The following is a 12,032-nucleotide window of genomic DNA, read 5'->3' on the forward strand; positions in this document are numbered from 1 at the left end:
GGACAAAGAGTTTATACGACAGAATCGGGGTGATTGGAAGAACCTTCAACCCATCAATGCTACTACCTTCCCGGCCTTCTGGGTCTTGCGAAGCCCCTTCTCGCCCCCTCATCCTGTGCGGGATTGAATTCTTCGAGTAATCTCTCTCCAGAGATTTCATCCGGAGTCGAGGCTTCGATCTGGTGGGGGGGGGGGTTAACGAAGAAATACGTGAGAGACAACGAGAGAACAACGAGGGAGAGAGAGAGAGAAAGGGTACCTTCTTGGCGATCTTCAAGCCTTCCCCCTCCGCTAGCTGGAATGCGGACATGCGCGAGCTAGCGTACAACATACGCTCCTTGATCGACGAACCGGATGGGCAGGTATAGATGAAGATGACCGTCTCCGAGCCGGGGTAGTGGTAGATGGTATAACGCGGAGAGGACTCGGAGATCAAGCCGCTCACCGCATCCACCGCGACGTTATCCTGGGCCGTGGCCAGCTTGATGGTTTCAGTCGGAATGTCAATAGCCTTATGAATTAGTACAAATTACTTTTCAAAAATAAAAAAAAGAGAACTCTCCCATCCCATATGCTCAGTGAACTTACCAACTGCACGATCCCACCCGGCTGCAACTCGCGCAACGCCCGCTTGGCCTCCTCGTCGACGCGAGCCTCAATGCTCGCTCCCGAGGTGGCCCCCCCACGTCGAAAGGTGCCTCCGATGCCGATATCCCGACCAGGAGTGCCGCTACGGGCCTCCTCCTCCGCGCGGCGCACGGCGGCCAGCGCTCTCTCCTTCTCACCCATGAGGTCATCGCGAGAATATCCAGACCCCGCCGCACCGGAGTCTGGCCCGTTCTCGTTGTCCCGCTCCCGCCAGGCGGACTCGGAGTGCACCTCTTCCTCCTCTGTTGCGAAGACGGTGGTGGCGAACTTCTCCGTGCCGAGTTCACGGACAAGGGTCGACCGAGTCGAGGCGAAGAGCGTCTTGGCCCGCACGCCTGCGTTGGAGGGAATATACGTCAACGGAACGAGGGCAGAGGTAGACTCACTTCTCCGCCGTAGGAGAAGGTAAAGAGGCGTCTTGGGCTCCAGCAGGGACGCCAGCTGCGGCAGAGAGGCATAAAACGCATCCTTCCCTGCTCCGGCGGTCGAGAAGGGGATCAGAGACAGGGGAGTCAGGGCTTCCGAGGTGATGGTTACGGGCAGGCAGAAGAGCGAAGCGTCGGTGGCGAAGGTGTTGAAGGCATCGTGCAGCTCAGTCGACACTTATCTAGTCAGATGAAGGTCTCATATGTAAAGTTCCCCGAATTGACTACATGTTGTAACATACCTGATATTCCGGACTGCATCTTGGATGGTTGAAGATGAAAGCTGGCGGTGAGTGCGGGGTTGTAAACAACTTTCCTCTCCGCTAGTCAGCTTGACTATTAGTTACTTACTACCTACACTTAACAGAACTACTTTTTATGAGGGAAAAAAAAATCACAGTGGATCTTATACACACATATATACATATGTCTGTTAACTATGCTATATACAGACTGTCCAGTCCACACACAAGAGAGAGAGAAAAAAATGCAGGATAACGCCACCATGCAGGTATCAAAAAGACACAAAGAGCCGAAGAAATGATTCACTTTTTTTTTGTACTACTCCTCAAAGGTGCCACCGACAAACGCCCAGTTGGACCGCTCGAGCTTACCCTTGAGATACTCGTACACAGTGAAGGTGACGGCCTGGCCAGGGGCGACTCGCATGACACGCGGGGTGATGCCCTTGTAGAAGGCGCGGGCGCCCTCCTGCTTGAACATTTCGCTGGCGATAGCGGTGATGCGCGAGACGGCGGACTGACCCGGTTCGGCGCGGGTCTTCTGCAGACGGGTCTTGATGGTGTCGATGGGGGCGTTGGAGAAGGGGCCCATGGCACCGGAGATGAGGCCGATGCATGTCGTCTGGTACGAAGGCAGGGCCTTGTCGGCGTACTCGGGCTGCATGCGTTGCAGCAGGGCCTTGAGCTCCGTGTATGCGGTAAAGTTGGCGGCCTGGTTGGTACCCTGGCGCAGCGCAGTCAACGACACTCCGCGGTACAGCACGCTGAACCCTTCCTCGCGCACGATGGTGAACAGGGCGTGCGGCGCGCTGCGGTACTTGGGTGCGTCTAATGGATCTGCCAGACTGTGGTGCTGCGCCTGCAACCGAATCTTAACCACCTCCATCGGGTTCACGACGGCGACGGCCTCGGTGACACCGGCCGCGAGACCAGCTAAAAACAATTTCCAGTTAGTCACAGCTATTTCTTTTTCTTTTTCTTTTTCTTTTTTTTTTGGGGGGGATGGAGAATTAGGTAGGTAGATCGGAACATACCCAAGAATGTCGCTTTGCTGGTAACCCTGCCCGTCTCCTTGTCGGCAAGCATTTGCTTGTACCACTCGTACGAGGTGAATCGGATCGCCATCTTGGGGATGATGCCTCCCAGCACGGCACCCAGACCCTTGTAGAGACCCATGGCCGTCTCCTTGCGAACAATCTCCGCACCAGTCGCGACGAACCCGCGGGGTTTAACCTGTTGATCGGTATAAGTCTCTGTTTCTTTTTCATTTTCGATGGTGTATGGTAATTCCAAAAACTTACACCCGGCGCTTTGGCTCTCCGCGACAGCTGCATGCGAACCTTGATGGTATCTAAAACCCGTCAGTCAGGGGGGGGGGGCCTGCGAAAGGAAATCTTGACTGTCAACCGAGACTCACCAAGCGGGTGACACACCAGTGCCTCCATCATGCCAGCGCCACCACCAGCTAGGACTGTCAGCGCTGCTTCGACACGAATGCATAAAATCCATGCATGGGTTCTTTACCGATCAGGTTGACCGCGGGGGAGGCGGGTTTCTTGCGGCCGTCCTTCGCAGACATTATTGCGATGATGATACAATAGAAAGAAGGAAAAACAGAAGGAAACGGGGAATACAAAGGGAGAGAGGAGGTAGGAAAGAAGAAGGAAAAAGGAGAGGAGACAGGGGAGAGAGAGAGAGAACAGTGAAAGCCAGAGGCCGAGGGGAGACCGAAGTATATACGGGAGCAAGCTAGCCGAGCAAGCGATCGGGCACGGCAATAGGTACTCAAGGTAAGGCTAAGGCTATATACGGAGCCCTTAGGAGTCGCACGCGGGGATTGCCAGCACGATTCAAGCGAACAATACCCTCGGGACCGCCTGGAAGCCGTTCAGAGCAAGCCCGCGCGGAGAACAGCCGCTGGGGACGGGGTAGCGGAGAGAGCTGCTGGACGAGCGGAAGAGAGCTGTTCACTTAGCCGTCGGCTGAAACTCGGTCAGAACGTATTGGCCAGTAATAAGTATTTAATTACTGCGTGCTTGAGTACGGAGTATCTTAGAGTATCTGACTATCTATCTCTAATTATAGTGCTGGTTAATTACGGGGTAAACTGGACTTCTACTACATAAACGGGAGGTCTCTCACCAGGTATGACTGAACTACAACCACCTCGGTCATGACGAGTTTTGAGTTCTTCACATGCCATCATGAGATCAAAGTATCGGATCCCACTGCAATTCATCTGCTGGAACTGCTGGTTCGCACCGTATCTGGTCTAAAGGTTAATACCCAAGACAAGACGGAAAGGGAGTCAATCAATTCCATCCGGGAAGATCCGATCTGAGCCGAGGCTTAAATACACTATAATATAGCTATCTGCAGTATGCGTTGCCAAATACTCATGGTGTAGCTGGTATTTGTGAGGATTTCATCTGTTATTAGCATTGTTTTTCAAATGGTTTTTGTTATTTAATATTTATATTTTATCCCTTATTGAACTATTGTTATATTAATATTGTGTAATAACTTAATGGTACTCTATACTCCTTCTCCATACTCGGGCGGTTCATGATTTACCCTGCTGAAATCCACGGAAGAATTCTAATTCCAAGATCTTCATTTAGTTACTAGTTGCTAGTAACTAGTTCTTGTGGTACTAATTAATTGTACGACCTGGGTTGTCTTGATTCAAGGTCAATCACAGTCTTGTTCTGTATAGTTACGTACCAGGAAGTAGACAGACAATTCACCTCCTTTTCTTATCTGTGGCAAATCATGAATACTCAGTCTATTACCTCCATAGTTAACTAACTGCCTAGTAGATACTAGGTAAGGATATGTATCGGCGTGCAATTGACAGCTAACGATGACTACTCAGTACCTACCAAGTACCTAGGTAGTTATATATACCCAAAATAATCTACATTCATCCAAACCCCGACTCTAGATATAGCTCACTCGCACCCCCATGCCCACCGTCCCCCGCACCTTCTGCCACCCTGTCCCCGCTATTCGGCGGATGCGGTCGCGCACATCCCGCCGGCTCAGCGCCAGAAGCAGCGCCAGCGTGAACAGCACCGTCCGCAGCACTGCCAGCGGGTTCGCCGTCACCGTTTGTGTGAGGTGTCGGAGGAGGTTGCGCAGTGCGTTGACGAGGACCTGCACCCGTTGCGTCTTCGAGGGCGGCGATTTCTTCTCTGTTTTCCGTGTATTTTTCGAAGAGCTACCTCGTCCGGTCGAGGGCTTTGGCACTGATGCATCGTCGGATGTCTTCTCTGCTCGAGGTCGACCCCTCATGCTGCCGTTCGGATGTTTCTTCTCGATCCCGTAGTCAACCTCGCTACTCGCGCGCTTGTGTTTCTTTTGCTCGGCAGCAGCAGTAGCAGCTGCTGCCGCCGCCGCCGCCGCCGCCGCAGCTTCTTCTTCCACCCTCCGAAGCTCTACTTCTTGCATCTCTTGCTCGAGCTGTGCATCCCTCTGTCGCTGCAGCTCGGCAGCCCGCATTTCCCCCCTCTCCTTCTCTTCCTTGAGGCCCTCCAGCGTCTGCAGGAAGAGTTCTTTACGCTCTTCGTCCAAGACTTCACTGAATTTAATGAACACTCGTGCATATTCCCACTCCCCGTTCCACGGAAGCACGTGCAGCGTAAACAGCTCGATCAGTTTCACCCGAGCGGCGAGGTCCTTCGGCGTGTCGGTTCCCGGCTGGTAGCCATGGTTCGTGCCCGATGGCGACGGACTGTACAGCTGTTGTTCTGCAAGGTCAAGGTTCGGCTGTCCGTATGATGAGAGGTATGTCTCCAGTCGTTGCTGGTTCAAGGTCTGGGTCGGCGAATGCTTGAGAAGCATTGTTCCTCTGCGTATAGAGTTAGCGGGAAAAAAAGGGGTTTCTCAATCCGAATCACACAAAAAAATGTAAGAAAGAAAAAGAAGAAAAAGGATTATACGAACAGACTGTACACGACCTCCGCGTCCACCGAACCCTCGCGCCCCCTATACCCCGTCTGCACGACCCTTTCCCAGATCTCACCGTCGCGCACGCTTGTCGCGAGCGCCTTCCACTCCTTCTGGCCCAGCGCATTCTTGCCCTCCTCGGCCCCCAGATCGACTATCCCGCTGAGGATCGTGATGTACAAATTCCACACCTTGATTCTCATCGAGCTGGGAGCCGTCGCGATGGCCGCCAGAGCAGGCGGTGAGCTGTGGTCAGCCTCATCGCTAGATGGCTCGTCCTGCACCGCCGCCGGCGGAGGACCACTGATGACCGGATCCAAGGCAGCTAGAGCCTCCGGTAGTCGACGTGTTAGGAACAAATTCGATGCATTTTTGTATGTCTGCGAGTACAGCTTTGATGGGGGACGCGGTGAGCCGGGGGACGAGAGCAGCTGCGAGTTGGACAGTGAGAGGCGGGATCCATCGTCGGCCATTGCGACGAGAGCGTGGGTCGGCAGAGACGCACAGTATCTCTGTAGAGCTTATCCGAAATTAACTTGACGAAGAAAAAAAATAATAATAATGAGATCTCAAAATATCTGCTGTGGCATTACTGTGATGATTTGGAGTGTGGCTGGTTAACTGCCAGCTTTGAGGGGCCGGCGGCTTTTGTGCTGGCTGTTACGCCATTTTGACCTCGGCCATTTTGGAGTCTGGGGTGATTATGTAAGAGTCTGATATCTCAGATAGTTATAGTTATAATTATACAGAATAGCTTCATGAATAATAACAGGGTTAATAATTTATTAGTATTATGGAGATGCCTTTTTATCTATTGTAGTTTAATGATTTCTGTCACTCTGATCATCGATGGTCGCTGGCTTATACTAATGAAGATGAAAGAAAGTGAAATCCCCCCCCCCTGAATAGCTTCTTCTTCCCTTGAACCATCTTATGTTCTCTGTTTAAATGAAGCTGAACCATGGAGGTCACTTCCCACTCGTTCTCCTACTACCTGCCTAGGATACTGGATGACTTGGCTACCGGCTGTTTCGTCTCCCTCGACCTGGAGTTCTCTGGTATCGCTAAACCGGCCTTTCGCTCACCGTCGAGCGGACCCCAGACTCTGCAAGAGCGGTACGAAGAGGTGAAGGGGGCAGCAGAGAAGTACCAGGTCCTTCAGATCGGTCTGACGATTTGCCACGAGGACACGGCAACAGGTGATATTCCTGCCTGCTACACAAGCAGTTTCTCTAGTTACTAATCCTCTTTATAGCATCGTATACGCTGAAACCGTTCAACTTCTATCTCAACCCAGTCATCAACCAACGACTAGAAGTAGACAGAGACTTTACATTTCAGAGTGGAGGTGAGAGGAGCCCAAAGGCCCTGGGAATGAAGGAAAAAGACTCCTGACGGTGCCGTGGCGGTGCAGCCATTCAGTTTCTCGTGCAGAATAGGTTCCGTCTCGATGCGCTAGTCAGCGAGGGGATCTCGTACCTTTCTCGACGTGAGGAAGCGCTGGCATTCACTCGAGCTGAGGACCGGCGAGATCGGGTCGGCAGGAACGCAAATACAGCGATCAACGTCAAGCAGACGGACTACGAATCTTTGCAGTTCCTCTCAATGGTCCGGCGTCACATCGACGACTGGCTGGCTGTTAAACTGGTAGGAAGGTCCCCTATTCCACCTGGAAACTGAGTTCACTGATCTGGAGAAGACCGATGACAGCTATCTGAATATCCCCCCACCAACTCGTCTCGGCCAGACGCAAGCGTCCACTTCGTGGCCGCTGACCTTGAACAAATTCCAGCAACGGCTCATCCACCAGCTTCTCGAGGTTGAATACCCAGCTCTGGTGGCGGTCAACAAGGCTACCTTCATGCAGATCATTCCCCGTGATGAAGCCCGGGAAAAGGCAGTCAGAGAAGATAGAATGCAGTGGGCCGAGCGGCGGATTCGGACGGAGACTGGGTTTCGCTGGATTGTCGAAGCCCTGACGGGTGGTGATCTGACACATCTCGACAGCAGCCTCTTCATGGGGATCATGTCTAGTGCTGCGTCCGTCAAGGGCAAGTATCCGCTCAACGAGTTTGCGGACAAGCTGAAAGCTCGGCTGAAATCTCACCGGCCTGTCCTCGTGGGACACAATCTGTTCACTGACCTGGTCAACTTCTACCGATGTTTCTTTGGACCCCTGCCTGACCGTGTGGAACAGTTCCAGCAACAGATCCATGAGCTGTTCCCCGTCTTGATGGACACAAAGTACATGGCTACCCATGACTGCGGATCCATTAATCCTAGCTCCACACTTTCTGAGATTCATACCAGCTTGGCTGAGATGAAGTATCCGAAAATAGGTGAGATAACCATGGAAAATCCTTACCTTGTGATGGGGCTGTCTGTCATACTGAACGAACCCTCTTTAGAAGTACACCCAGACCACAACAAATATAGCACGAACCAGAAAGAACATGAAGCCGGTTACGACAGCTTTCTTACAGCAGAAGTTTTCATCAAACTGTCCGCCCAGCTCCGTAAACAAGAGATGTCCAGAGCTTTACCCTCGACCAGCTTAGACAACAATAGCACTCCCCAAGACCAGACGCGCATCAAACCAGCAAAGGCTAAGAAAAGGTCTCGGCGCCGCAAAAGTACACGGCCGCAACCTGGCTCTCTCAACGCCTTTGAGGCTCTCTCCGTCCAGGAGGAGGACAACGATGTCTCCACCGAGGTCACGGAGAAGATCTCTCAGGGCCACCTGATTCCTCGGCCGGCCGACGCGTTCTGGCAAGTCTACGGGAACAAACTGAGGATGTTTGGCACCCACGAGCGAGTCTGTATTATCAAATAGATAGCATCTGAAATGTACTACAAATGATCTCTCAACCAAGATGTAACTAGTAGTGCTAGGCTTTCGAACCAAGATGTGTGCAGCTGCTATCTAACAGTACGCCTTGAAACTGAAGAAGGTACCGCTAGCGAAAATTGCCGCATTGTAAAACTACTCTCTCTAAGCACCACTGAATGATCGACTGGTCATGGAGAATCTAAACGCAGTGATGATAAGGAATGGGTGCTGTAGGGAGGAAGAAGAAGAGAAAAGGGAAAACGGAAGGAGGGGGAAAATTATAAGAACGATGAAAATGGCGGGCGGTGAGTCACATGACCACTAGTCCCGTTCTGGTATTAGCGCTAAACCGGCAGGTCGCTGGACAGGCTTGGAGCGAGCGTCAACTTTTTCGAGCGATATCGACAACAGCATATCACGCGAGTCGCCTAGCACAGTCGGGGAGATGTCTACGGGATCCAATGGTGCCCGGCGCATTGCGTCATTGATTCGTATGTTTTTTTTTCCCTTGCTCCCCCTTTGTCCCATTGTTGTGTATGGTACTGACAGGTTCTTTGCTAGGCCCTTCAAGAGTCGAGTCTCCAGTCTGCAGAAGTTGCCAGGAAACACTTGGCCGCCGCAGCTACGCCACTGATGCTGTATCGACAGAGTCAAGCTCGGCCTCAGCTTCGGCATTGCCTGTCGTGAAGCCTTCGTTCCTTGTCCAGGCGGGTGTCGTCCTTTCGCGGCCGCCCCAGATCACGCGGGACCTGACCCCGTTCGAAAAGTCGTACTACTTCTATCAGCGGCGCTTGAACGAGCGCCTGGCCCAACCGTTTTCGAAATACTTCTACTTCAAGCGTGGCACGCCGGCCGACGAAGACTGGAAGCGCCAGATCCGGGAGCGCCAGACCGCCGCGCGTGACATTGGCAATTACAACGCGTACTCGCCCGAGGCATGGAATGACGAGCTGCTGGTCGGAGCTGTTGAGTCGGAGCCGCAACACCAGATCGAGAAGCTGATCCAGAATGCGGAGGCCACCGCCAACGCCACCTCCCAGGATGTCAGCAGGAAGGAGGAGATCCCCCGGCCGTTCCCACGGGTGACAGAGGCGGACCAGAAGAACGACCAGAAACGACTGGACCGGGCGCTGCAACGGACGTTGTATCTGCTGGTCAAGTCGAAAGAGGGGTTCTGGAAGTTTCCCAGTTCACCGATCGAAACGGGGGAGACTCTACGAGTGGTAATTTTACCCTTTTCCCCATGATTTATTTTTTTTTCTCTTGGCAGATATTAATGAATCGATACTTAGGCTGCTGAGCGCACCCTTGCCCAATCCGCCGGCGTTAACATGAACACCTGGATGGTCGGATACCACCCCGTCGGCCACCATGTCTACAACTTCCGCAGGCCGAAGACCGTCGACGCCACCGGCGCGGAACTCGTCGGCGAGAAGACCTTTTTCATGAAGGGTCGCATCATGGCCGGCCAGGCGGACCTGGCTGCTAACGAGCAGGAACTGGAGGACTTCAAGTGGCTGTCCAAGGACGAGATCCAGACACACGTGCTGCCTCAATACTACAGCAACATCAAGAACATGCTGGCCGAACTGTAGGATGGATGAAGAGGCTTTTTTTTCCGATTCTGCCGTGTGGTTCTATCCGTTTTAGCCATGGCGCATTGTCTAATATTGTATCTTATGTGTGGTCACATATATGTAAACTAACAAATCAATCATTTCCCATCATGATAAAATGCCAAAAAAAAACCCGTATCCCGAACGCCATATCCGTATTCCTAGCCGTCATTTCAACCCAAACTTCTGAGCCTGGACAATCGGCTGATCCTTGGCCGACTTGCCCGTGAGACTCTTCCCACACATAGGACAAGCTTTTGCAAAGGTTAGCTAGGAAAAGAGCAAAAGGCGAGATATGTAGAAGCAAAAAATAACATAAAATAAAAGGAAGACATACAGTGCTTTTGATAAGCACAGCGCTGACAAAACTTCATCCCCTGCTCTGTCTTGGTTTTGCAGCTCTCGCATGAAGACGAGTATGCCGCGTACGGATTCTTCGCCTTGGAACTGAGCAATTTATTCTAAAAAAATAGTTAGCTATCATGACAGGTACTGTCAAGATGAATTTCACTCAGAGTAATGACTTGCCTTGCTGATTCCTGTATTCCCTAGCGTAGCCTTGGACTTTGCATCGCCGCCGCCGCCCAGCGAGGTCGAGGGCGAGCCGTAGTACATCTCGCTCTTGCGTTTGACGCCCGGGGTGACGAGGTCGGTTTTCTTCAGCTTCTTTTGACATTTTGCGCAGACCATTTTGATGTACTGCTGTATTCTAGAGGTGTTGATGAGCTTGGGATGAGTTTCCTCAGTGAGGCTGATATCATACGCCACAATGCCAAGACTTAGTCATTTAGAAGTCTTTGTTTACTTGAACTACTTGAGAAATTTACTATTCATGTTCATCATGAACTATTAGAAAAAAAAAATCAAGAATCAGGGTATATAGCCGAAAAATCACCACTGACGCCGTCCAACTATCAACGGGGCTAGTCGTCCGCCGAATCATCCCGATCGTCATATTGCTGGAGGTGATAAGGGACAAGAGGCCGTGCGTACTGCTGTGATGAGGATAGATATTCGGCGCCAATCTTCTGACACTGCGTGCAGCAAGACAGGATTCCCGTGTAGGCACACACGACAGAGACGAAGGCGATGGTGCTGTTGACCACATTCATGTAGATCGGCGCCACGTATTTCTCCTCGAGATAGTATCGGATGGCGACCACCGCCGAGCTGAAATTCAGGATGAAGAAGAAGATAGCCCCGGCCGTGAGGAAGATTGCTCCGGTCTGCTCTGATGTCAGTCTCGGTGGTGGATATGCAGGTCCGTGGAGGTGTGTATTCGATGGTTCACTCACCCTTGCGCTGAAGCGGTGGGCGCCAGATTTTGCGGTCACGAAACACACCCAGATCAGAATCTCCAGGGCCATCAGCCAGCAGATAACATTCTGGGTTCCGTAAAGCTTGGTCCAGTTCCGGGCTAGCAGAGAATAGCTCTTGGAGTCGATGCTCTCGACCAAGCGGACGATGTAGGCTACACACTCTACAACCGACAGAATCCCAAGCAAGCTCACGATAGTCCAATGGACAATGGCGACAGGCACGAACGTCTTGCCCCCAGCCGCGATGCGTTCAAGGTATCTTTGGATAAGTTCGTAGAAGATGTAGAATAACAAGACCAGCCCGGTTGCATAGAAGACATGCCCGATCATGAACATAATGACGAAGCTTTGCTTTACTGTGACTCCAATGATCGTAAATAACAGGAACAGGGCGGTTAGAAATTCGTATCTGGAAGGAGACCAACAGTGTTAACTGTTCTGTTTCTTGAATCTTATAGTCCATACGAAGCCGCTTGACATACATGATAAAACTGCCGATGGAGAATTGCAATGCCATTAACGGCAGCGAGACCGAGCCTCTCCTGACTTGTCGAATAAGACAGCCCCAGACCAAAAACCCCAGGAGAGCCAACAAGGTCAGGATATTCAGAGCCACAGAAGCTATGTAGTATGCTCGGATATGATCCTCCGCGGGGAGGGAAAGTGTGGTATCTTCATTCCACGGAGAGCCGGTATCATGGAAATCGTATAAAGCGCGCCGCCGGATCATATTGGTCGGATACTGCATATTCATGATGTGCTCGCCATGCAATCGTGTGACAAGACGATATTTGGCCCCTTAACCGGAGTAAGGAAAAGAATAAATGCAAGGTCGCGATCCATCTTCAGCCTTAAAAGAACGAGCGAGGTTTGATGCTTTCTCGAACGGCTGAGACATCGCACAGCCCGACAAGGCTCAGATGACGGGGGGCTCATGAAATGTGCTGTTAAGGACACGAGACCGAGCATCTCGACTCACAGTCGCGATTGGCCGATCGGCGTGG

General features: G+C 51.9%; 6 protein-coding genes across 6 annotated transcripts; 1 reads left to right on the plus strand and 5 right to left on the minus strand.

Moving 5' to 3' along the window:
* Window positions 1-62: 62 nt before the first annotated feature.
* ASPZODRAFT_151596 (hypothetical protein) lies at window positions 63-1,334 on the minus strand (the record flags this gene model as incomplete). The annotated part of the gene is made up of 4 exons (XM_022725750.1): window positions 63-179; window positions 260-511; window positions 589-1,250; window positions 1,316-1,334. 4 exons carry the CDS (start codon window positions 1,332-1,334, stop codon window positions 63-65), a joined length of 1,050 nt encoding a protein of 349 aa, XP_022581524.1.
* A 300-nt stretch (window positions 1,335-1,634) lies between these two features.
* Window positions 1,635-2,894, minus strand: ASPZODRAFT_65092 (hypothetical protein; the record flags this gene model as incomplete). Its single annotated transcript, XM_022729278.1, has 5 exons — window positions 1,635-2,248; window positions 2,350-2,548; window positions 2,617-2,666; window positions 2,733-2,780; window positions 2,840-2,894. 5 exons carry the CDS (start codon window positions 2,892-2,894, stop codon window positions 1,635-1,637), a joined length of 966 nt encoding a protein of 321 aa, XP_022581525.1.
* Window positions 2,895-4,062: 1,168 nt separating this feature from the next.
* Window positions 4,063-5,904, minus strand: ASPZODRAFT_131939 (hypothetical protein). The gene is made up of 2 exons (XM_022722882.1): window positions 5,261-5,904; window positions 4,063-5,165 (listed from the first exon to the last, which is right to left on the minus strand). The coding sequence occupies exons 1-2, from the start codon at window positions 5,734-5,736 to the stop codon at window positions 4,256-4,258; spliced, it is 1,386 nt and encodes a 461-aa protein (XP_022581526.1). The 5' UTR covers window positions 5,737-5,904; the 3' UTR covers window positions 4,063-4,255.
* A 199-nt stretch (window positions 5,905-6,103) lies between these two features.
* Window positions 6,104-9,688, plus strand: ASPZODRAFT_159015 (hypothetical protein; the record flags this gene model as incomplete). Its single annotated transcript, XM_022726380.1, has 7 exons — window positions 6,104-6,462; window positions 6,519-6,611; window positions 6,678-6,910; window positions 6,960-7,602; window positions 7,672-8,064; window positions 8,655-9,316; window positions 9,386-9,688. The coding sequence occupies exons 1-7, from the start codon at window positions 6,225-6,227 to the stop codon at window positions 9,686-9,688; spliced, it is 2,565 nt and encodes an 854-aa protein (XP_022581527.1). The 5' UTR covers window positions 6,104-6,224.
* Window positions 9,689-9,877: 189 nt separating this feature from the next.
* On the minus strand, window positions 9,878-10,399 carry ASPZODRAFT_15704 (hypothetical protein; the record flags this gene model as incomplete). The annotated part of the gene is made up of 3 exons (XM_022726292.1): window positions 9,878-9,963; window positions 10,047-10,156; window positions 10,221-10,399. The coding sequence occupies 3 exons, from the start codon at window positions 10,397-10,399 to the stop codon at window positions 9,878-9,880; spliced, it is 375 nt and encodes a 124-aa protein (XP_022581528.1).
* Window positions 10,400-10,632: 233 nt separating this feature from the next.
* On the minus strand, window positions 10,633-11,782 carry ASPZODRAFT_15705 (hypothetical protein; the record flags this gene model as incomplete). The annotated part of the gene is made up of 3 exons (XM_022726294.1): window positions 10,633-10,935; window positions 11,005-11,437; window positions 11,511-11,782. 3 exons carry the CDS (start codon window positions 11,780-11,782, stop codon window positions 10,633-10,635), a joined length of 1,008 nt encoding a protein of 335 aa, XP_022581529.1.
* Window positions 11,783-12,032: the final 250 nt, after the last annotated feature.

This window comes from Penicilliopsis zonata, assembly GCF_001890105.1.
Source record: "Penicilliopsis zonata CBS 506.65 unplaced genomic scaffold ASPZOscaffold_6, whole genome shotgun sequence".
Taxonomy (NCBI): Eukaryota; Fungi; Ascomycota; class Eurotiomycetes; order Eurotiales; family Aspergillaceae; genus Penicilliopsis; species Penicilliopsis zonata.

What these genes read in the sequence shown, in the direction of transcription:
- ASPZODRAFT_131939 (XM_022722882.1), bottom strand. Translation starts at nt 5,736, where the DNA reads ATGGCCGACGATGGATCCCGCCTCTCACTGTCCAACTCGCAGCTGCTC. An exon ending in GCGGAGGTCGTGTACAGTCT is followed by an intron (nt 5,166 to 5,260) that starts GTTCGTATAATC and finishes CTCTATACGCAG; the next exon opens with AGGAACAATGCTTCTCAAGC.